At 36.6% G+C, this 25,687-nt stretch overlaps 2 protein-coding genes and 1 long non-coding RNA gene across 8 annotated transcripts in view; 2 read left to right on the forward strand and 1 right to left on the reverse strand.

Annotated features, from left to right (window-relative positions):
- Positions 1–25,687, forward strand: part of LOC306870868 — a 1,223,475-nt gene that overhangs the window by 1,179,329 nt on the left and 18,459 nt on the right. The gene's annotated exons all lie outside the window — the stretch shown is intronic.
- LOC306870859 (protein AATF-like) lies at positions 236–19,005 on the forward strand. 2 transcript variants are annotated; one of them, XM_079418327.1, is made up of 12 exons: positions 236–350; positions 2,392–2,571; positions 3,706–4,107; positions 4,248–4,385; positions 6,121–6,235; positions 9,044–9,275; positions 9,587–9,751; positions 10,046–10,129; positions 10,255–10,322; positions 10,404–10,484; positions 12,502–12,573; positions 17,618–19,005. In XM_079418327.1, the coding sequence occupies exons 1-12, from the start codon at positions 266–268 to the stop codon at positions 17,667–17,669; spliced, it is 1,674 nt and encodes a 557-aa protein (XP_079274453.1). In that variant the 5' UTR covers positions 236–265; the 3' UTR covers positions 17,670–19,005. The 2 variants fall into 2 exon arrangements, with proteins under 2 accessions (XP_079274453.1, XP_079274454.1); XM_079418328.1 differs by having other exon boundaries at positions 9,047–9,275; positions 17,618–18,488.
- The window catches only part of LOC306870851 (acetyl-CoA carboxylase 1), a 58,157-nt gene continuing 50,950 nt past the window's right edge, over positions 18,481–25,687 (reverse strand). For all 5 annotated transcript variants that reach the window (XM_079418311.1, XM_079418310.1, XM_079418309.1 and 2 more), the window contains 8 exons: positions 24,877–24,973; positions 24,659–24,794; positions 24,397–24,574; positions 23,834–23,946; positions 22,602–22,756; positions 22,276–22,446; positions 20,668–20,804; positions 18,481–19,756 (listed from right to left, as the gene is read on the reverse strand). In XM_079418311.1, the coding sequence (XP_079274437.1) occupies positions 19,630–19,756; positions 20,668–20,804; positions 22,276–22,446; positions 22,602–22,756; positions 23,834–23,946; positions 24,397–24,574; positions 24,659–24,794; positions 24,877–24,973 (1,114 nt within the window). In that variant the 3' untranslated portion in view covers positions 18,481–19,629. The remainder of the gene's footprint in view (positions 19,757–20,667; positions 20,805–22,275; positions 22,447–22,601; positions 22,757–23,833; positions 23,947–24,396; positions 24,575–24,658; positions 24,795–24,876; positions 24,974–25,687) is intronic.

Raw genomic sequence — 25,687 nt, forward strand, 5'->3', positions numbered from 1 at the left:
CCAACAAGTCTCTGTTAAACATAAAGGTGATAAAAAGTACATCCACTAAGAAAAAACTTATTTTCTCCAGACCCACAGTTTTGATCACGTCATGTAATGTGTTTATCTAAGACATAACAATGTCCAACTTAGTTCATTTAAATGTCGTCACGTTGTTAAAGTTTCTTTAACGTGGAATCGACTGTGTTCGGAGCATTTTAAACAACAACCAGCTTCTCCGGCGCGCTCTGATGACGTCACGGCAGAGTTACGGCGTGGGACAGGCATGGCGGCCTCTATATCACAGCAGCTCGAGGATTTGTTAAATCCTTTACCAAACTTCGCGGATCCAGAGGACGACCAAGATGAAGGTATTATACATTCAAATCATATCCGTTTATCTAATGTGTTGTAAACCATTTTAGCGTTATTATAGTAGAAAATCTGTCTCCTCCATCGTAAGCACGATGTGTCTGCATGCTCGTCTGTAACGTTACTGAGAAGCAGCTTTACTTTACACTTATTAATTAAGGCCAGTGACTCATGGCATTTAACATAAGCTAGTAATACTTATGATTGCCATAACAACAAGGATACGTGTTGTTTTTCACACAATAGGCTATCTTCTGTAGAATGTACCGTGTCTATGAATGGTAGATAAATGTATGCTGTGGTAGTACCCTGTCATCCTTGTAAATATTATGGTATAGTATATGAATATGGTATGCAGTTACTTGGTATTACAATATGATACCATAACTGTACCATGAAACTAATATATAAATGTAAGAACAATAGCTTATATTATAACAAATTACTTATGTAATAGAGCAGGGCCTGCTGATAATTACAGTATATTTTTTATGACAACTGTGAAAGGCATTTTTTGAATTTTATTCATTATTTATGGTATAGACATTTTTGTATGGTGATGTAGTCAAAATCTTTATCTTACATGCTGGTTCAGGGCTTGACGCTTACCTATTCCCCAAGGAGCACATGTGCTCCTAAGTCAAAAAATTTAGGAGCGCATTAAAAACATTTAGGGGCGCAATGCAAATTTTTCTAATTAGGCGTTTTAGCTTAATAAGGGGATACAAAGAGACATTTACAAGCACCATTATTTAATTTATCAGAATACAGAAAGTACACAAGGTTTTTAAATAATTTTACTTCAGACACTATTTAATAGGCTAATTATGTAATTAGTTATAATCCTATTAAACTGTGTCGGTATAAAATTTTCACAATAATCATTGAAGCTTTTGTCACGGTATATGTTTTTGTTTTTAAATCACAATATATAATTTCTAAGTGAAAAAAAGTGTTGTCGTCCTAACAGGTTAAATAACTTTATTAAAGATAATTTACTAAAAGACTTTTATAAAAAAATACATAAAAATATAAAGTAAACAAGTGTTTCAAGATTAGAGTGCAAAAGATTGTTCAAATGAACGAAAGAACAATAGGTAAGTAAGTCCCATTTATTAACATTAGTTAAAGCAGGTTAACATTAACTAAAAATGTGCAATAGCTAATTGTTGCAGTAGTTAATATTCTTTGTTAATGTTGATTTAACAAAAAATACAACTATGTTAGTTAATGTTAGCTCCATTGAATTATATTAAGACAACTTTTGATTTTATAATGTATTATTAAAAGTTGAAATTAAGATAGCATTATTAATAAATGCAGTCATTGTTTTTTTCATGTTAACTAATGGACCTTGTGTTACTGAACAATAATAACGAATCAGTCGTTGATATATAGATAGGCCCACTGTTCTCTATTATAGATCAGTGGACGGGCCATGTTTAGGTTAGAAAAAATGTTTGAAAATAAATAGCTCATTAAGTCTTTAAGTAAGAATTATTTGAGGCTATTGTGAAGACTAAAGCGAATATAAATATCTAAATGACTGAGTGTGAAACATTATTTACACAGTTTTAGGAAAATAGCAGCTGATTTGTTTACTGGGTTACCGGGGTAACGGCAGCGCCCTCTAGTGGCGAATGTGCGTCATTCAGCGCGTCTTCACTTTAACTCGCTCCGCTTTTCTTCTCATCTGTGCTCATTTAAATTAAACCGTTGCCTTTTTAAAGTTCTAAAGTAATCATATGAGGCTGCATCGCAATTTTTCCATAAATAAACAGAATAAATTAATACGTTTGTTATAGGCTACTGTATAAGTTAGGCTGTTTTGTATTTTGTTTTGTATTCGCACTTGCGCTCCTAAATACATTTTCCAGTTCGCACACATCTATTTTTAGTCGCAAATGCGAGTGAAATGCTCGCACTGTCGAGCCCTGTGGTTTTACTAATTGTTGGTATGATTATGTGACTGTATGACTATAAATGTCCATGTGCACTTCGCTTAACTAAACAACAGTACATAATTTTTGTGAACTGCAGAGACGAAAGCCAAAGTCATAGAGAAGTTTGATGAAGGTGGTGATGATGATGATGATGATGAAGAACTTTTATCTGGCCATCTGCGGAAGCGCTCGGCTGCAACTCTGGCTGATGGTGATCGTCGATATCGTGGCAAGGCTACATCCAGAAAAGATATACAGAAAGAGTTGGATGGATCAGGTGAGGTGAAAATGTCTGATTGTTTAACCCTTGTGCACCCTTATGGACATTTGAGTTTTTTTTTTTGTTTTTGTTTTTTATAATTTTGCCTGTGTTAATGCTAACTGCATATATTTTGGCTCAGGTGTGTATTTTTATCGGAATTTTAATATTCCACGCTCATTTCCTTTAATAAATCTATTTTACACTAGGTACACAAAATTGTTACACTCAGGACCTTTTGGACAAAAATGTCCCCATTGAAACCCATTAAAACAGCTATTTTTAATCGCAGTGCCGTTTAACTGTAAAATGATGCAATTTCTGTTAATAGGCTTTCATTCTGTTGGCAAGGCTTCAAAATTTTTTTTTTTTACCAGATGGTGCCATTTTTTCAGGTTTGGTCTATTAAGGGTCTATAAAGCAAATACTTGCTTTATTCCTGTTTTCTGCTTCTGCATGTTATAGAGCCAATTGGATAAATAATGCAGCTATAATTGTGTGGGTGTGTTGGTATGGATGTCAGAGTGTGGTTTGTATGTGTGTCATAAAAAAAAATTGTGTGTGTGTTCTTGTAAAAATTGAGAGAGAGAAACTACTGCAAATCACAAATCCAAGCACTGTGTGCAGCAGCAGAGTTTTGCTGGCATCTAATGGGGAAAACTTGGTACTGCGCCCAAACAAAATTTTACTGAAATCTCATTTTTTGAGATATCAACCTCAAATTTGGAACACAACTTGTTTAGATTTATGGCTTTGATTTTCTAGCAGGTTTAGAGTTCAACATGTTTCATATATAAAATATTTATAAAATAAAATAGTTCATAAATCATTTTCATAAACTTAAACCTGTATAACTTTTTTTTGGTTTCACTTTTTAAACTTTTTTTACTTCAATAATAATCTCTGCTCCCAAGCTTCCAATTTTTATGACCGTTTTTTTGACATGGACATTTTTGTCCACTGTGGACCTAAGTGTAACACTTTTTTTATTGATGCACAAGGGTTAAAAAAAATAACGATGAACCCTTTGAATAAAAGGACAGATGTTTTGAAAACCCAACATTGTATACACATTTTGAAAAATCAACTAACTAGTAATCTGTGCATTAAAAGCTGGGTTGGATTAACTAACATCTCTATGAACATTTTTAGCTGATGATGATGAATATGATGATGAAAATGAAATGCTGGACAAGGACATGGAGTGCATCAAAGATGATGAGGATGAAGATGACATTGATGACGATGAAGATGGTGATGACGACGAGGATGAAAAAGAACAAGGCGATGATGAGGAGGATCTTCTTGGAGATGAAAGCTCACAGATGTCCAGCTTAGTCTCTAAAATGAAGGGCACAGACTTTATGAAGCTCACAGAGGGAATGGATGATCTGGGAGAAAGTGAGGAAGACGAGGAATCAGCTGACGGTGAAGGAGAGAGTGAGGAAGGCTCTGAGGAGGAAGATGAAGAGGAGGAAACAGCCCTGAGGACCTTCTCTAAAGAGAAAGTTGATGAAGAGGTTGAAAAAGGGAAAGCGGTGAAAAATCAGCTTGGTATGGATATTTTCCCACATTCAGATGTGCGCTCTACAACAAATAAATAACAAGAATACATTTATAGAAAACTATTATAAGACAAATAGAAACTACCTAAAAACTTTTCTCAACTTTATGCTGTTTTCAAATCTCCACAGCTCTTTGGGACCAGATGCTTGAAAGGCGAATCAAAATGCAAAAAGCTCTTGTGACAGCCAATCAGCTTCCACAGCCACAGACATTCCCAGAGTTCAAGAGCAGGGGAGGGACTGAGTATGCTGAAGCTTTAAAAAATAGTAAGTGAATATAATGAAAAATGCTTTCTGCTTCTGATCATAAAGTTGTTTTGGAAGATTTTGTGGTCCATAAAGTCAAATAATGACTGTAAAGATGCTTTTATTCAGCAATGCTGCATTAAATTGATCAAAAGGCTCAGTAAAGACTTGAACAATGTTGCAGAAAATAATATTTCGAATAAATGCCGTTCTTTGTCCGAGAATGTCATAGTTTCTGCAAAAGTAGTTAGCAGCACAACCATTGATGATAATATGAAAATGAGCATATATGAATGATTTCTGAAGACACCGAAGACTAGAGTAAAATTCATGGTAAAAAAAAATATCACAGTATTTGGTGAACATAGGAGGCTTCTTTTTTCCAAAACGTTTAAAATCTTACTCACCCCAAACTTTTGAATGACAATGTATATACAGGAGTTCTCCTAAAGATGGCTCAAGCAGACATGGATAAGGCATAAAACTCATTTTTAATTCTCCCATGCGGTGTCTTCTCTTGAGTTACTTGAGGAATCATATGAGCATGCAGTTAAATTTCTACCTTTTTCATCGTTTAAAGCTTACTACATCTGTGCAGTCAACAACCAGCCCCACAATCATGTGTGGTTTTAATATCAGGATTCTTCTGGCTCGGAGCAATTAATATATTTGTGCACCTTCTTTCTTAAGCAGAGCTGGCTGCTCAGAGAGACGGTTTCTCATTTGCATATTTATTGCACTGGTCCTTTAGCCAGTGAATGATTGATGTGGGGCCGTCCTCCTGAATTCTGAACAGCGTGTTGCTTTGGGATGGAAGGAGAGGTGCATGTGTACTTTTGATTAGCAGAAAATACAGCTCAATCTCTGCACCCCCTCCCTCCTCCTCAGTCTTTTTATTTATTTGTTCTCATTATGTAAAGTGAATTGTAGGATGAGCTTAGTTGTGCTAGTCCTGCTTCGCATGTTGGCTTTGCTGGAATACAAGGAGGCATTTTTTCTTCAAAATATTTAAAAAATGGTTCACTTGGTTTGACTTTTGCTGACAGAAAAAAGGTTTTGTTTTGTTTTTTATTTATTTTTTGTTTTGTTTTTGTAGTTATGCTTTCTAGGTAAAGCTGGGCGGTAGGGTATTGTGGGCTGTTGCCAGGGCATTGCTATACAATTGCTAAGATTTTGAGTGGTTTTTAGTGCTTATTTTTTTGATTGCTTGTGGCTTCTAGGGTGTTCTGGGTTGTTGCTTACTGGCCCACGTCAAAAGAGATGACCATTTAGTCTCTACACTAAAAAAAGTTACAAACTGGAGTGGTAACCTAGGGTACAAAAGCTAAAAAGAACATATTAGTACCTTTTGAAAGGGCGCAGTTCCAGTGACAGCACCCTTTTTCTGAGAGTGTATGATACTTTGGTCTATAGAAATGGAACTGGTTCCTCCAATTGAAATGATAGCATACCTCTCCTAAATCACAAATGGCTAACATCTACATGCATGTCTCTGACAGCATTTTAAAATCAAAATGACACCGTTCAACATAAGCTTGTTTTCTGTGCCATGGAATCAGTATCTTGTTTGATGGCTTGTGTGCCTTTGGCAGAAGAGTTAATTTCTTCATGCGTTTTGATGTTTTTAACTGGTGCAGTGCAGGAATGACTAAGATCAGAGGAGGTGAGTTGTAATGACCTGCATTTACAGAAGTGTACTGAATTGATGTTGTGGTCGACATGTGCTGTATGATAAGCTCGTGTCTGTGTGTGGTAGGTCATAAAGCCCTAAAGGCTCTACAAAGGTCTCTGCTGGAACTCCAAGATCTTCTGCTCTACCAAAACCCTGAAACCAGAGCCATCTCTCAGGGAAAGACATGGGGAGCAAGCAGGTACCTAATTCAGTTTTTAAAGTTGTATTAATAAAATGTTGATAGAAATTTGACTGTGTGTGAACTACCGCTTAAAATACTATTATTAAAGGGGTCATCGGATGCCCATTTTCCACAAGTTGATATGATTCTTTAGGGTCTTAATGAAAAGTCTATAACATACTTTGGTTAAAATTTCTCAATGGTCCTTTTTACCCTGTCAAAAACAGCTCTTTTCAGAGCAAACTGTATTGTTGCATGCCACTTTAAATGTAAATGAGCTCATGAGTAAATGACGATTGCTATATTCATTATTACATTCAACAACAAAACACCTCAATTGCTTAGGAGTCATTCTAGGAGTCAGTCCTGCTCCGGTGTCGAAACAATGGCAGACTGATGATCGCTCACTCAGGGCTAGGGCTGGGTATCGAGTTTGATACTTTTTAGGCACTGACTGAATTGCCTCGATACCACCGAGTATCGAGAAACGTCTTGTCGTTTGGTACCAAATTTCGATACCTAAGGGGTTAATCTCATCAGCGTCAGTGAGCCAATAAGCCTGCAGCACTAGGTGCGTTTGCCTAGAAGCGGCGCAGCGCAGATTGATCAGAGTTTGACATCCGCGAGAGCGATTCGAAAGCATGCGGAGCAGTCTGCTCTCTATATCGCGCGGTGATTTCAGCGTCTGCCATCTAAATGAGGACATAAACACATGAACAACATCTCCAGACCTGCTCTGAGAGTCACTTCATGAGCATTTTACCGTTTGAGTAAAACTAGCGTCATATCATATACACAATGGGGATGTGCATCTCCATAACTGAGGCCGATGCGATACGCATCTCGATGCATAGCCAACGATATGATACACTGAAGATAGATATGAAGCAGCTAGTGATGCGATACGATATTACGATGCATTGCGATTAGATTTCGATTCAACACAATGCGATTCGATGCAATGAAAAAAATGTGATCGCTTTTATTTCTTTGGTTCAGACAGACACCAAATCATAAATTAACTTTTGTGTTCTTTGACTTTTAACACCTCGAGGCCTGTTTCATAAAACAAGTTTACCAAATAGGCCAGGCTTATTTCAGTTAGTCTGACTCACTGTCAAATGATTTGGTTCCATAAAGCAAATTTAATATAGATCAAGCTCAGCCAATGTGGCTACTGATGCTGGAAAGCTAACCTGATTCAGGGCAGGCAAACTGTCAGGCTATAAGCTTAGTCTCGCGTAGCCAGACCTTCAGACTGACGGCAGTAGCCAACGATCCGTGGGCGTGACCTCTGAGGCTGAGACTGGTCTAAGCTGAGCTCAATGACCAGTAGGAACACAATGATATCTCCACCGACTCTCTCACATACTATCATAGCCATGCAGCCTTTCTCTCTGGTTTTATAACAGCTGTACCTTTTATAGTTAGAACAGATAGCATTATTACTATTGTTCAGCAGAGTGCTGCTTACTAGTAGGCTACTATTAAAATGATTAACTTTTTTTTTTTTTTTTTTTTTTATATAAAAGTAATGATCACACAACATTTCTTCCATGTTTTAATTTTAATAGTAAAATTTTGTTTGCCAAAATAAATAAATAAAGTTTGATTTTCAATAATTTAAAAGATAAATGAAATGAATGTTTTATGCCTTCATTTGAAAACCAGATACAGAACACAGAGGAAAAAGAAAACATTTAATCAGGCTATTTTAAGAATAGATTTAAATAAACTAAGTAGTTTTTATGCATTCAAATAATTAGACATACTACATCACAGAATTTAATAACAATAAAACATATGGTGAAAGAAAATAAAACACCCACTTATGAAAGTGGATAAAGATTTCTTTAACAACCTAGAATAAATGAATAGTAATGATTCTGTCTGAGCTATTCATTATAAAACGAACACGCAATAGTATAAACGTAGCCTAACAGATGTGTAAACTGAAAACTATTTGAGCTTTATTAAAACTATTTGCACTGATTTATTGAATTGGATATATTTTGTTCCTTTGTGCAGTGGCTCAGGAGATGAGGCTTTGAGTCTGTATAATTGTCAAGCTGAAAAAAATTAAACCAAAGTATTTTGAGATAATGTAATCTTGTTAAAACTGATTTCATAAAATTGTTATAGAAACTCAAGGTATCGGTATCGAGACGCAGGAGCTGATGGCAGTGGATGAGTTCTTCTGTGTCACGTTCTACTAGTTCTACAGCTTCAGTTTCGGAACTTTCACGCTTAGTAACACACAGCTGTGTCTTCGCCACAATGCAATAGTGAAAAGAGACCCCTCTCTAACAGTGTCGCGTTCCGAACGTTATTTAAATGACACCGGTATTGCGGTATTTAAAAAATTCATATAAGAAAAACAAACACTGGTATTCGGTATGAACCGGTATACCGCCCAGCACTAACGATACCCAGGGCAGGTCTAAGGTAAAACACTAGTGTCAATCAACTATCGTGGGAGGGCCTGTAGCCAAAAAGTTGAGAATGACTTGATTTGAGAAAGGGGTAAAGATTTTAGTAGTGCATGTTGTATCTGATGACCCCTTTAACAAAAATCTATCAGAAATTACCATGGAATTCTTCAGATTACTTTGGAGTGCTATATAACCATGCTGTATATATTGTTAAATATCTGTGTTATTTAATGTTTATTAACTATAGTTCCAGTTTTTTTTTTTTTGACATACTGCCATTCTTTTTCTTACAAATGGAAATTCTGAATTATCAATGGAAATGAATCTACATGACAGTTGTCTAAACTCCATAAGTATTCAGTTTTCTTATTTAAATCTCTGTTTTCACATGCAGCAGTACTAAGGATGATGAAGAGATTAACAGTGAGGATGATATGGAAACTGGGGGTGATGGCCAAGAGGAAGAACAGGAAGCAGTGCGAAATGGACCCCCCAAACGAAAACTGGAAATGGCAGAGTATCCCAACTTTATGGCCAAACGATTTGCTGCTTTTATGCCTTACCGTGATGCCACCCTGCAGAAATGGTACGACAAGACGCGACTCGCAACAGGCAAGAGCAAAAAGGTAAAAAACACTCCGAAATCTTATGGAAAGCCTTCCCAGAAGAGTCAAAGCCGTTATTACTGCAAAGGGATGTCCTTCTTAAAATCAATGCCTATGTACTTAGAAGGCAATGCCATTAAAGTCCAACTCTGTGTAATGTCAGGTGTCCCAAAACTAAATATTCTATTCTATTCTATTCTATTCTATTCTATTCTATTCTATTCTATTCTATTCTATGTTTTTAAATGTAACACAGATAAATACTGCTTTCATTGCTTTACATGTAAATATCTTCACTAATTTGCTATCTCTTTGTATTTCCCATCAAACAGGGTTTTGGAGCATTTGACAGGAACATCCTCACACAGGTGGAACAGGTTTTAATGGACAAAGAGAGGCTGGTGAGACGTACACAAACATGCAGGTCTGAATACAGAGTTCTGGGGAAGCCGGAGCCCATCACGCCTGAAATAGATAGCAGCATCACAGAGGGAGAGGTAAGACACCGCTCTGCTTTTAAAAGGCAGTTCTCTTTTAATTGAATCTGCTGTTCTCTAGTTGTAAAAAACACATTATCTATAGTGTTATAACAGTGCAAAACACTTTTAGGCTAATCAACCCAGCCATTTCAGTAGGTTATATGTATGTGTTGATTTTATTGTATTGCGTTGATTTATTTGTATTGATTTAATTGTATCTGTTGATTTAATTGTAGAGTGTAAAACTACTTTTTAAAGTAACATTCCCCATCATGCTAGAAGAGTCGTTGAGCTCACTCTCTGTTGTTTCAGGCAGCTGAACTGGCACTGAAAGCTAACGCACACCTTAAAGATCTGGACGAGGAGATTTTTGATGATGATGACTTTTACCACCAGGTAAGAAAGCAGACAGGATGAATTGTTATAAAGCAGTTACTTTGTCAACAACAATGCTGATGCTGTTGAGTAGTTATAAAGAAAGTAGTAGAGTCATGTGATGTCTCTTTCTCCTTTATTCACAGCTACTTCGAGAGCTTATTGAGCGTAAAACAAGTGCGACAGACCCCAATGATCAAGTGGCCATGGGAAAGTGAGTGTGTGTATGTGCGTGTATACATGTTTCATGTGTTATTCACATTCAATCATAATAACTCAACCTCTGATCTCACAGGCAATGGCTTGCCATCCAGAAACTGCGTAGTAAAATCAAGAAGAAGGTGGACACCAAAGCCAGCAAAGGCAGGAAGATCAGGTAAGCTGTTATTCTGCTAAAAGAATCAAGATGTGTTCAGTGTAGTGAATCTCACAATATCTGTCAATGATGCCATATTCCCCCCCCCAAAATAAAAGAAAAATTAAGAATTTAATTACATTTTTATCATTAATTTGTCAGACAGGATATTCTCATTAATGTAAAACAGGCTTTTCCTTTAAACAGAATATTTTTTTATTGACACGCTTTGCAAGATTCACGTATATCTACAGGAATTTTATTGTTTTTAATGCGACAGCACAAGTATTGCAGTTCTTTCATGCAAGGATATTACAGTTAACTAAAACTAAATGCATAAAAACTAGAGATGCACCGATTGCAATTTTCTTGGCCGATTCCGATTTCCGTTTTTTTGGAAGTGTGGCCTGCCGATACCGATTTTTGCAGATTCCGATTTTCTTTCCAAGAACTATAATTGACAGCTTATACAAACAAAATTCTATACAAATTTCAATTTATATAATAAAAGATTACAATTTCCCAAATCTGGACTAAGTTACAGATTTTCTCTCACTTAAATAACTCTCAAAATAAAGTGCTCTGTGACTGGAAAGAGGAAGAAATGGCTAACGTAAAATGAGTTACTGTATGTAACAAAACATGTAATTTCCCACTATGTTTATAAATGGTAATTTTTTTCCCCCTTACCTTATTAAATGTGTCATCTTTCACAACAAATTCTTACTTTGTTTCAATTAATTCAGTTAGCATAATAAAAAATTGTAGAGTTGTTACTATTCAAATGAAATTAGTATTAACAAACTATCTTTCCACTGCTGAGGAAACAGAAGCTGCATCTGAAGTGGCATTAGATGCATTTACACAGACAGATTGATGAAGCTGAGGTGGCATAAATGCATTTACACTGCAAAATTTCAAATGCATAAATAATCCTTATGAATGGTCCACTGAATCATTGAGTCACTCGATTCGTTCAAAAACGTGGATTCATTCAGTAACGAAACACCGCTGTGTTGCTCGGAGACACACAACAGTACTGCTGTGGCTTTGATCGCAACTGTTTTCGTCAGCGAAATTGTGCAGAAACAGTCAATATTTTGTCTAAAATCTAAGTCACTTAATTTTAACTTCTTGTTTATTTAAATACTATTGTATAAAATTAGTGTCACGTTGCAATCTTGTTGGTATTGATATTAGAGGAAACATCATGGCTGTATAATGTTGCTTATCTAAATCATATATTGAAAATATATATTTTTTTCTTTACTGCAGTACACATCTATAACTTTCTGTGAGTTATTCTGTGTGTGCTGTCTCTCTCACACACTCACTCAGGCTGTGCAAGCCTCATCTGGCGCGACATAAACATTATCAGTCGACGTTTACACTGAATGCCATTAAAATTAGAATCATTCTCACGTGAAACGACTGTGAGTGTGCGCGTGGCTGCGACATCTTTGCCTGCGCCGCTGGCAATACAAGGATCGGCTCGGAATCGGCGAGACGTGAGACTGACCGGCCGGTCACCGATCCGGGGTCGGTCATGCAAAAAAATCGGCCGATCACTGGCCGGTCAATCGGTGCATCCCTCATAAAAACGTGTTCGTCCCAAGTAGATTTTACTACTAGTTTTTACTCAACTAAAAAAGTCTAAATAATAATGAATAAAAACATACATATTTAGATGTATATTCAGACTTATTTAAAAACCAAAAAAAGAAACTAAAATAAATCCACTTTTATTTCAAGTTGTTACGTCATCTAATAATAATAATAAAAAAAAATTGCTAATATTTAGCAGCATAAAAATTCATTAATTTATGCCCAGATTGATGGTATTGCCAGAATGAGATGGGTTGTTTCCTTTGAATAAGCAGCAGATATCATCTCTTATCCAACATCTCCTTAAATCGTATGTTTGTCATGTAAATGAGTTCAGATTCAGTCAGGCTGTGTGTGCTCACAATGGAACATCACAATTCAGTTTTCAAGACTGTTTGTGTTTATACTTGTCATTCTTTCAACTTCTTGTCAGGTTTCACATTCACAGTAAACTGATGAATTTCATGGCTCCAATAGACAACAGCAGCATGAGTGATGATGCCCGGTGAGTGATGTCTTGTATTCTCCTCATATCTGATTTTCTCTTATGTGCTGAAATATCAGAATCAGACATCTGATCATACACATAAGATGTGTAGTTATCTAAAGGCATAGTTCACACAAAAAATGAGAATCTGTCACCGTTTACTGTGGCAGTTCACTGTTTAATTATGTTTAGCTGAAAATCACAGCTGCTGTTTTTCATACAACAAAGGTAGACGTGGACACACAAAAAACCCCAAAACAAAACAAAGAAGCAGTTTACATGAATTGTGCGCTATATTCTAAGCATTCTGAAGCTAAACAATAGCTTTATGCGATGGATAGACTAAACCTGTTATAATATTATATGTTAGAACAGCTAGAACATTTTGCTAAATGTTCCATTTTGTGTTTGGAACAACAACAGTGAATAAATGACAACTTGTCCTTTTAACTGTCAAAGCATCTTCATTAAGTATATGATTTGCGTGGGCTTTTTAATGCCGTGGGGACACCAGCAGGAAGTTGTAGTTGTGTGCGTGTGCATCTGTTTAATTAATGGTTCAGTTGTGTGTTTCTCTGTCCCGTCAGCCAGCAGTAATCCTCCTCAAACAGAGAACAGGCTAATCAAACACACTGTGGAGATATGCACAAACACAAACACTCACACATTTCAAAGATTTCACTTTTAATCCCCTTCTTCGTTTTGTTTTCCAATGGTTCCACAAAGACAGTTGTGCATAGCAGGTCTTTAGTAGCTACATTTGTTTTAATGTCACATGAGTGATCAAAACATAATGTATTCATATTAAACAACATATAAAACAAAAAGTAAAAAAAAAAAAGAGAAGTCGTGGGGAAGTTACAAAATAAACACCTTTTTGAACTGTTTATCAAAGAATCCTGAAAAAAAAATGTATCATGGTTTCCAAAAAAAAATATTAAGCAGCACACCTGTTGTCGACACTGATAATTTAAGAATCATCCTAAATGTTACAGGAATATAAAGTGGAGTACACAAACAAAAATACCTTAAAGGGGTCATGACTTGGATTTTGTATTTTAATGTTTAATGTTCCTTGAGGTTTACTTACAATGTTAGTAAATTTTTTTGCACAAAAAAAATATTATTTTTAACTCTCATTCTGAACCTCTCTCTAAAATGACCTGTTTTAAGGGACATGTCCTTTAAGGCTTCTCCGTAATCAGCCACTGTTATGATTGGCTAACGTCATTGCATAGGAAACATGTCTGCGCAGTAGAGATTCGTTTAGAGCCCGAGTCTGCGCAGTAGAGATTCGTTTAGAGCCCGAGTCTGCGCAGTAGAGATTCGTTTAGAGCCCGAGTCTGCGCAGTAGAGATTCGTTTATAGCCCGAGTCTGCGCAGTAGAGATTCGTTTAGAGCCCGAGTCTGCGCAGTAGAGATTCGTTTAGAGCCCGAGTCTGCGCAGTAGAGATTTGTTTAGAGCCCGAGTCTGCGCAGTAGAGATTCGTTTAGAGCCCGAGTCTGCGCAGTAGAGATTCGTTTAGAGCCCGAGTCTGCGCAGTAGAGATTCGTTTAGAGCCCGAGTCTGCGCAGTAGAGATTCGTTTAGAGCCCGAGTCTGCGCAGTAGAGATTCGTTTAGAGCCAGAGTCTGCGCAGTAGTGATCGTAAGGTGGAATCAAAGTCCCGCCCAAACTCCTGCAGACCCAATCGCAAGCTCACAATCATGACACCACACTCCATTTTTATAGCATCAAATAACTAATTAAAAGCAAACTTATTAGAAAAATTAACACTTGAACATACATCAGAATGCTAAGAACTACCTAAAATGAAAGAAAATGTCTTTTGGAAAAAAAATATTTTAAGTTTAATTTGATTTAGTTTGTCTCACGTCCCATTAGATTACATGGAGAGGGCGGGTTTATGACCTCTTATATGCCGACAGATCAAGGCAAATTAGATTTCTCATGTCGTGACCCCTTTAAAACAAGACACTGCAGTCAAAACTTTGAATTTATTTTTTTCAGGTATTGGTCAATTTTGAGATTTTGGGCTATTTTGCTTTCATAAATTGTTCTTTCACACTAGTGGGAAGACAACATCCAAAATAAATATTTAAGAGTTTGTTTTATTACACTATGTATTAGGTTCTGTACTTGAGCTACATTACTTATATTTAACATCCATTTTCTCAAAATTAGTTTTAGGAGTTTTAGGTTTTTAAAGAGGGTTTTTTAAAGCTGCAGTCTGTAACTTTTGGCGCTCTAGCGGTTAATAAACAGAACTGCATGCATGTTGCGGAAGAACATTGTAGCCGGAGCTACTTCTCTCTGTTTATGTCTATGACAAATCACGCAGGTACCGGGCTACTCCGCAGTGGTACCTACCTGAACCAGTCTAAATAGTCCGAATATAAACACTTATTATAGTTGTACCGTAATGATTCAAGACAAGCCAAAAACACGGTTTGGAAAATGGATTCATGGTGTACTCACTTATTATATAAATTTTATACATTTTGAACAAAAACAAGTTACGGTCTGCAGCTTTAATATATCATTCACCTTATATATATGTATGTATATGTTTTTTTTTTTCATCTTTACTTTTTTGGGTTATGTTACACAGTATTATCATGATTTTCATTAAAGAGCTGTCAATATTGTCTTGAATGAATGAATAAGAGCTTCAACATTTCGCTAAATTGCTACTTTTGTGTTCCTTGGAAGACAATCATACAGGTTTGGTATGATATGAGAGAGTAAATGACAATTTCATTTTGTGAACTTCCTTTTATAAAACACAAAACCAAAGTCTTACAAAATCGAGCCTTAAACGCATGAATACTTGAATAGACTCATCTTCCCTCTGTAGTCTTCCTCACACACTCCCAGTAATTATTCTTGAGGATGTTGTAAGGGTTCTAGCATATGCTGCACTGAGTTTGGAGAGGTGTACAGGAGAGAGATGCAGGATTAGAGAGGAGAGGATGGATTGATGAAGAGGTGGTGACAGATAGACTTGGCCTGGTGATCATGGTCACAGTGCTGTGCTACTCGAGCACATAGAGGACGAAAACATGAAGCACTCAAGAAGGTGACAGCAATGAATTGTGCTGAAATATAATGCATGCACACTTACCTTTTAAGCAGACCAGGAGACAACAGACCTTGTGTCAAACTATTTGTCTTGTAGTGTGTATGAGTTCCTCAGTAGGTCATTTCATGGTAGCATCTACACTAGATGCAACTGATGTTAAGTTTGCAATGACTTGAGGTTGTCTGTATGGGAAAGATGGAGGTTGCTAATCACCTCAGAATGATTATTCAACCATGGATGAATTATCTGTAAGCTGAAAACTAGATTTTAGTCACAGTAAAATGGAAGAATAAGTGGGATTTTTTTGGGAATAATTAAATGTATATGTGTTTGTTAGTGTAAAAACAATTAAATAATTGTATCGACCCCAAACAGTGCATGTGTGTGGAGCATTCAGTTCACAATATACATCAATTATGTAAAAATGTGGAAAATTTGTTCAAGTCCAATGATAATGCACAGCAAAGGGTGTATACGGTCATAATGTAGTATATCATGATAGTGGTCTGGTTTTTAACAATAAACATACTAATAACACTGGGACTATAATCAGACTCATAGATGACAAACTGAAGCCTGCCCTTTGCCAGCCACACACACAGTAACACATATGCCTGCTGGACTGGTCTTATTTACATAACAATTGTTGAACTACAGTAGTAATGATGTATGCCGATGGCATCAGAGAGTGACCGGTGACCTTTGCTGATGAGGAATTGTAGGCGACCTTTTCCTTGTGCAGTCAGATACACTCATACACACAAACACATACTCCCTTAGCCTGCTTACACAGCCACTCTGCCATATCTCAACTCTGGCTCCATAGCCCCGACACGCACCACTGGCCCCATGAATGTTAATGCCGACGTTGCAGGATGGGGTGCACTCTCTCTCTCTTCAACAAGGGCAAGCAAGTAGACATGCAGCATACAAATTCTGCTGGGCCTAAGAGATAATTACAATGCATTTGCCCCTGATGGGGTGATGGTGGGAGCCAGGGATTCTGGGTGGCATAAGGGTCCTGGGTAAACCTCATCAGCAGAGATGCTTCTCAACTTTCCCCTTTGATCCTGAGCATCTCTCTTTACCCCTCTGCTTCTCCATCTTCTGTTTGGATGTATGCGTTGTGTGACGGCGGCAGCGTGCTGTAATCCTGAACGCTGGCTGTGCATTTCTAACAGGGATTTCGGATTAAGGATGGGCCTGTTAGCCTGGCTTCAGCCCTGCCCCTCTGGGACATTAGCACCTCAATCTCAGGACCGTGTATGTGTGCTTTTTCCTCTGTGCATTAAATAGGGCCACAGTTTATCTATTAGGATTTGTGGCCTTTAGGTACGGATGGTTTAAAGGGAGATTGTTGAGTTCCCCATGCCACTTTGATATAGATTTTCTCTTGTTTTATACCAGGTTATTTTCCAATTTCACAGTTTTGGTGCCATGGAATGCCTAAAACAGCTATAAACATGATGAGAACATGTTTACAGCTCAGTTTTAATTGTAGAATAATTAATGCAGCATGTATAAGCTTAACATTTCTGATTTTAATTCTTAATTGGCTCAATTTACGTATAATTATTTTATTAAAATAATTTATTCTATTGTTAGCAAAACTGAATTTTCAGTAACCATTACTCCCATCTTCAGAGTCAGTTGATCCTTCTGATATGAAGAACTCAGAACTTATTTCTTCTTACAATCAATGTTGAAAGTAGTTGTGCTGCTTAATATTTTTGTGGAAACTCTGCTTTTTTTCAGGATTCCTTGATTAATAGAAAGTTCAAAGTAAAGAGTATTGTACTGTGATACTAGGTTTTATAGTATTTACATATGAACTATGTCCAAGAAAGAAGTATCATATCATGTCCAAAAATGGTACTTTTTAAAATTGCCATTATTTGGCCAGTAACAAAATCTGTTGCTTTCTGCAGAACAGTAAAAATACTGTGTGTGTTCAACCTATTGTGTTCTGATTATTTTCAGGTCTGAACTGTTTCGTTCCCTGTTTGCGAATGGTCCAGTAATGGCACACTGACTGACGCTGCATTGTTCTCACACACTTCTGCAGTTGAAATCCTTCAGGGAACCCAGACTTAAACCTAGGTTTTTGTGATTACCTGTAAATGAAACTGAACTTTTGATTTGTAAAAATGACACATTTTAGTGCCTATTTGTATTAAATCATTTTGTCAACAAAGACAGTGTTTTTATTTATGCTTTAATTTTAACCTTAGCACATGATTACATGTAGTGAAACAAATTTGTACCTTTATTTTATCCTCTCTGGAAGCATTATGTAATGTAATCTGATTAGAAGTATCAGAAACCTTCTCCTTCAATTATCCACTACAAGCTTTGACTATTGTGGCATCCATAATTTTAATTGGGTATTGAATTGGCGTGATTCAATTTGGTCTGTCGTAGTTGGTAGGTAGTATGAAAATAGACTGTGAAACCCACACAGAGGGGACTGAATAAGAGAATGATTGCTGAATTGATAAATTAATATGTTCCCGGATCCTTCTGTCTGCCATTTGATTTCTCTTAGGACTGAAGACAAGCACTGATTATCTGTTCACCGACCTTCAGGAACTTCTCTCAGGCTACTCTCTTTTGCACAATTTTAATGTGTATTTTTCCTATCCTCTCTGATCCTTAGAATTTAAGGTGCTGTTTTTGTTATTGTATTTATGACATCTATACACACATTTCAGAGAGGAGGGGAGTCTTGCATAAACTAACAACTGGGTACCTCAGGGTTCGGTGCTTGGCCCTTTTGTATGGTATATTATAAAAAAAACCCTGTTTTCTATGATATAAAGCGCCACAAAAAGTAAAAATAATTTAACATGTCAGAATTTATGATTTTATTCCATTATTTTTTTTAGAGGCAATCACAGCTTGCCACAGTAAACAGGAAATCCTCCATTTTGACAATGGAGACAGCTTCTGATCTTTTCAGTAACATGTATAGCAACACATATAGACACATGGAGACAATCCACCAACTGTTTGGGTGACAGCATGTCACAATTTTCACCTTTCATTGAATCAAACAGTAGAGCTAGCATTGGAGTGGCAGCTTGTTTTCCAGTAATGGAGACAACCAGCAAATCAGAGGATACAACAAAGCATCATGACTGCCAATGTAGATTGTGCATAAGTATCCTCTGCCACCTCCATTGCTTTCACTTTTCTTCACTGCACTCCTGTCATTCCAGAATATATTGTAATAATCATGTTCTACAGTTACACACTTACATTACAGTGTACTATGTTAAACTACAGTGTGCAGACATGTTTAATAAGTTATAAATGACTTCTCAGCATGATATAATCTATGCTAAAAAATAAACAAGTACAATACCAGTGGATACACTTGTTTTTTTTTTTTAATTATATATATTTTTTGGTTAAGCCACAAGGAAATTAAACAAGCGTAGTCGCAATCTGATGCGGTCATACGGCTCAATCGACCATCCTGCATGTGAAGAATAATACCACGTCTACACAGCGAGTGGTGCAACGAAATACAGCTACATCACTCCCGAAACAGGAGTGATCTAGATGTGACATCCCTTACTCTCAGTGTGGACGGGTGTTATCATCTGACTGTTGTAGGAGAAAGTGTAAAGTTGATTTTTAAGTTGCTAAATTCTCTCTTAAACATTAATCTACTGCCTTTTAAACAAAAAAATTCAAAAAAAAAAACAAAAGTGTAACATCCTCTAACAGCAGCTTTGGGAAACTTGTTTCTACAATTGGTCTCTGTTCAATCTAAGTCTCAAAGTGCACTTGACTAGAATGCAAAACTATAAACACAACACTAGAACGTTTTACTTTAGGTACTGACACTGAGTATCTCTGTTATAACGCATACTTTCAGAATCATAGCCAACAATGTTATGTCACATAACATCATAGCACTGTTGGCTCCTCTAGTTCCAGTTTCCAGTAACATCATGCCTCTCAGATGATTGTCTGTAAACAGGGCTCTATGATGACGCAGGGGCGTCCATGGTGGACAGGATTCGGACCACCTCAGCACGCTGCGTGGGGGAAATGTGCTGGGTCATGTGAACAATGGAGTCCATGGCCACTTCAGGGTTGGCTTGAACCAGGCTAAGAAAGGAAAACAAACAAACAGTTTATTAAAAACACAAAATATACATTTATGAATAAATAAGGGTCTGAAAATGCATTGCAACGCATTGATCCGATATTGAAAATTCAATGCAGTTTTTTAATAATCAGTAAAAATGACCATTTCTTTATACAAAACATTTATTTTTGCATTACTTAAAAATCCTTCAGACCTCACAGATCTTTAATATTTTATTAGCTCTTTAAACACAAAGCTGCCGCAAAGAAAAACAAACATCTTTGAGCCTACATGAAGTTCAGACAAGTCGTACATTTAAGGCATAATGCAGTCGCATCACTAATTACACAGCTTTTCTCCAAATAAAGACAAGGACATAAAGTGGTATTTGAGAAGACTGTTTTTTGTTCTTCACATAAACTATAAATCGTATATGCATAAACTATTAATTGAATATACGGTAGATTAATCTTTATTCCAGTTACAAAAGTTAATCAGCGAGCACAGCAGTGATTAATTTGTTTTTCTTTTATTTGATTTACATCAATGACAGACTGTAGCAGGTTCCACTTTAAAAGCAGTGCTGTCTCTTTAAAACCTGATGCACATGACGCAGATCTGACGCGCATCCAATTTTCTCTCATTTAAGACTTTGTTTATGAGGTGACTCGCCAAGGCATTTTGACATTTTGTTTTTGGCTTTCTGTGCGCACATGATGTCAGATGCATGCATCTAATTAAGTTCTCGTCTTAGCTTGTTTGGTAGCATGTTTATATAATCTACTGTAACGCTAAAAAACAAAATGCTGCGTTAATTAAACTTTAAACTGAAAAAAGTTAATCCCACAATTAAACGTGTTACTTTTGACAGCCACCATATAAACCAATTATAAGTGCATATGTGTTTTTAAGGCTGGTGTCTGGATGTTACCTGCGGATCTGTTTGAGGATGTGATCCCTGCGGATGTATTTGATATTCTCATCGATGACAGATCTGGCACCCTCTTCTTCTGCCAGCTGCCTCTCCAACCACTCCACAACATCCTCATTGCTGTCCCACAGATAAGCCTGGGAGAGACAAACAAAAAAGAATAATACATAAAACAACGTTTGTAATACATGGAGCTTGTTTGAAACATTCTGCCAAACAAACTTTCTGGCAATGTTTCTATTTGAAAATCAAATCACAACCCTAATCAACGGCTCTTCATTTAGGCTTAGACTGATAACATCAGGTTGATCTGAAACAAAGCTGGACTTGTGCTTGTGAAGATTTGTCGAGGCGTTAATGGGCTTCCATGCTTCTAAAAACGCAAGCACTTGTAGTCGGCAAGAACATTTAATGCCCCATATTAATCATTTTTAATCCGTTTGCTTTTAATTAAGAAACAGCGTGTTGCTCTGCTATCTGCGCGTGGCAGGGTGGAGATTAATTGTAGCTTAAGATAGCTCGCTCTGATTAGGGTAATGTATTAGTGGCCCAGACACAGTCTTCTACAGATATTTTAACCTGCCCTGGGGGCTTGGCTCTGCTCCAGGACCTGGTGTGGCGACTCTTCTGAGGGCTAGTCGGAGCTCGGGAATGTTCATCCTCTGTGATCACTTCTAAATGTCATAGACTTTCTGGTCAACACACCACTTCAGGAAAAGAAAGGCTTGCTATGGTTTTTACAGGTTCTCAATGCTCAGGTAAGTTTTTCAGAACTTTTTATACAGTTCTCCTACCCAACTTTCAGCTTGGCACAGGCACAGCAGTACATTTGACATGTAAAATGCACTAAAACTACAAAAAAAAATTCTTCCATAAAAAAAAGTCAACCACTAATTACACTTTATCACTCTTAAAAAAATAACTTAAAACACTAAGAGCAGGTAGCATTATACATGTGCATATATATATATATATATATATATATTTGATAAAGTTACATGGTCCACTTTTAAATTACAAAATAAAGTAAAAAAATATTCCTAACTTGTCTTCTTTTGTATAGATGGTAATGAAACTGAATGAATAACATACTGATATTGACATTTGATAATATTTCAAAATGTTTTTGATTTAGTATTTAATTCAATCTGGTATTACTATAGAAATGTATCAAAATGGTGTCTTTAGTTTTTTTTACTATGTTAAGTTTTGAAAGTTTAACAGTAAAAAAAAGTATGTAAACATAATTGGTCTGTAGGTACACAGTGTTTTGGTGGAAGTTGTGTCTGACTGAGAAAAGAATACCAGTAAAGTCAATGAATGTATTTTGTTGTGCTCACTGTGTGAAGAGTTTTGAAAAAGTTACTAAAGTTTGGTTACTAAAGGCAATGGTCAAAGTTTAAGACAACATCGAATTCAAACCCAAAATGGTTTATTAAATGTGGGTGCATGGTTTTAGCTAGATATTTGACTTCTAAAATGTTATATTTAATATGCACACATACACACTCAAATGTATACTCACTTGTACTGTCATATTTGTAATTTTTTTTTGTTGGTGATCTGGAGAAAACATGTTTGTTTATGCAACAGTTTTTGGTAACATACTTTCACAGCACCCTCTGCTTCCACGAACCAGCGGCGGAGCATGGCCTCAACCTGCCCGTCTGTCAGCTCGCTGTTAGCACACTGGATCTTCCTCTTAACCGTGTCCTCCAGCAATAACCGCCGCAAGCGCCAATAGAAGAACAGTCGAGATGTCCGCCACTCCAGGACATCCTGAACACACAAAATTCCAGATTCATTTATGGCATAATTAATTGATTAATTGACTTCAACTATGAAGAAATATCAATACAAATGTATCAAATAAAAAACAACAACTGTGGGGAAAAGTAGAGCAGACTAAGCTACTATAAGAGTTGAGTACTGACAGTGATGACTCCTTTCTCCTGCATGCGGCCCGGTGTGTCATGAAGGTCGGCAAACAGCACGGCTACTTGATGATATATTGGCAGAAGGAACTCTTCTCTCTCTTTCAGTTTACTCTCCAGCTCTTTACGCTCAGACACACTCAATTCTGGGGTGCCTGAAAACACACACACACACAAAGAATGGACAAATGCAAAAATAAAAAATGTATGAGGACATTTTGTAACTATATACAGGCCAGTATATAAATCAGGCTAATTCATCAGCTGACATTTAGCCATTTCACTGTGGCTTACATTAATTAAATTCAATTAATTAATTAATTCAACAGGCATTAAATTACTGTTCCGTTAAATAATACATAACTTCTTGCTGTTGTTGTTTTTATTATTAACCTTAATTTAATAATTAATTATTATAATGGATTTGTTTTTGACTGGGTTTTAGAAAGGCTGCATTACCTAAAACAATAACTGAATAGCTTTTTAATGTTAATTGCTATATTTTTAGATGAGGCATTAACAAAAAGAAAAGTAAAGCAAACAGTGCAGTTATTAAATAAAAATAAAACTATTAATATTATTTTCATTAACTAAAACGAAAAAAATATAAATATTAAATAAAGTGTTTATAAACTTAAATTAAAGATAATTCAAAATATAAACTTACTATAATGTAAAAACAATACTATAACAACACTGTTCCATTTTGATGAAGAATTTAGTATAACACCTGCTGGTAAACAGTGTAAAAGAAACGTGCATAAAAAAAAAAAAAAGTCAATTTTGTTTTCATGCTGGCTTAAGCTAATGAGCACAATTCTGCTGTTTTGGTATCCATGTGTTAGTCCCTCATTCTGTACATGAAAAGCAGCAAGAATCACACCACTACAGTGCCGCCAACCGAGGAGTTCTCCAGGATCTCACATCAGCCCGTGGCTGTTCGAAAAAGATCGATCCCATCAGAGCCAATCATTCAGCATGGCCGCCTGCAACACTACAGGCCACTCTATTTTAGTGACTGCTGAGGGGGTAATCGATAGAAGGAAGTACAGAACAGCAAAGGAGTCTGATTGATCTGAGACTCCTGTGATTGACATGTCTCCTCAGGGAGGAGAGAAAGGGTCGACACAATCAGCAGAACGCAGCGATGAGGTGCTTTAATATAACACTTATACACGCCCAATAAAACAAGATAGGATTTCAAGAGAGAGACGGCACTGTGTGAAACTTACCCAGTCTTTCTGCAAGCCCCATGTATACAGGGTCCACCCGTCTCATGGTCTTCACCAGGTCTTTTTTACGGAACTTGATCTCCACCGTGCCTTCAGGCTCCAGCACGCCACCACTGCAGAACACACACACTGATCAATCAGTTTATTCAAATAGGTTATTACAATGAATTTGTCTGAAACAAATTCAATGATTTTCTTCCATCATCACTCAAAATGGCTTGCTTGTAAGGTCTGACCACTTCATTTTTTTTTTTTTTTTTTTTTTGGTGTTTTATTTATTTTATGTTTTAATGCAGTGTTAATACACTGTTACACAAAAAACACAGATAAACAAAAAACTCAAATGATACAAAACAAAATACAACCAAACAAACAAAACCAAATAACACCAAAAACATCAAAACCAAAATCCACCAAACAAAATAAACACATCAAAAATAAACAACCACTATGTGTTAGTACAGTGTTATGTTTAAATAACATAAAAAAATAAGATGCAATGCACAACATCAAACAAAAAAAACAAACAAAAACCAAACAAACCAAACAAAAAAGGTTCTTACCGGCTGTCCTTATCCGCATACATCTCCATGTGGCGAGGGTTGATGGTGGGGTCTATGACGACCCATGATCCTCCTCTGAGCTCTGCTTGTGGAGGGATGTACACCAGCACTGGCTGTCTGTATTCTCTCAGCCCGTCCACTATATACGCTCCAAACTTCAGCACCTGGTCATACATGTCTAAAGACAGGAAAGCATAAAATGTTAGCAGAGATCATCAGCTCACTAAACAGCGCATCCTACTTCATTTCCTGTATCACTGACCTTTCATCCCTCCAGAGAAGCCCCTCCAGTTGGCAAACACCATGAGTGGAAGCCCCTCCCTGTTGAAGTCTTTAATGGCCTGTGCTGTCTTAAAAGCAGAGTCAGGGAACCACACTTGCCCTGCTTGTTGGATGATCTACCAGAAAAAGCACAGAGCACTGGTCATCTTCCTGAAAGAAATCAAGTGGCAGAGTGTGTACGTGTTTCCAAGTGGTCACCTTGGCTTCTGAGTCCAAATTCGCTGGGTCTGCTGGGATAGACAGCTCCACTGATCGGGTTTCCACTGCAACGACTCCAGTCGGGATCCCACCCAACCTACAAATGACAAGTCAGAATGTTTGTTACACAGGGACAGATTGAACAAACAAAACTAAATAAAAATTTTTTTAAAATAAAATTAATGACATTTTATTATTGAGTTAAAGGGATATTTCTAATTTTCTAAAAGGTGTCATACTGACTCAGTTAAGATATTTACAGCTGCACAGCTGGAACTGGTTTTAGGGATATAAGAAAAATTATCACAGCATTCTTATGTTTAATCTGATATAGATAAATATTTAATACAATGCACACTGTGTGTGTGTATAATTTCCTTCCTGTCACACATTTAAGGTCTTTTCTATTATTATTTCATTGTCTGAAAGTGTAAATTAAAATATAAAAAAAATTAGCAAATTAAAATAAATAGCAAATTTAGGCTTTATCATGGAGACAAAAACTCTAAAAAGGTAAATAAAACCGACATTCATTGTCAATCTGTATTTTGGCAGACAACTAAAAGAGTATTGAGTAGAAGACTGATGTGAAACTAATCTTCTCCACAGGAGCATCCAAAGTGCATTTATCAGAGCAGGACCTTTCCAACTGACAAACGCTGCCCTTTAAGAATTGAGGTCAGAGGTCAACAAGTTCACCGAGGAGAGTAAAGGCTCAGATTGTGTGGGTAATCATTAGAAAAATACGCATTTGCCAATATACGCCATTGCATGTGCAATAATAATAATAATAATAATAATAATAATAAAA

Source organism: Barbus barbus, assembly GCF_936440315.1.
Source record: "Barbus barbus genome assembly, chromosome: 6".
NCBI classification, from domain to species: Eukaryota; Metazoa; Chordata; class Actinopteri; order Cypriniformes; family Cyprinidae; genus Barbus; species Barbus barbus.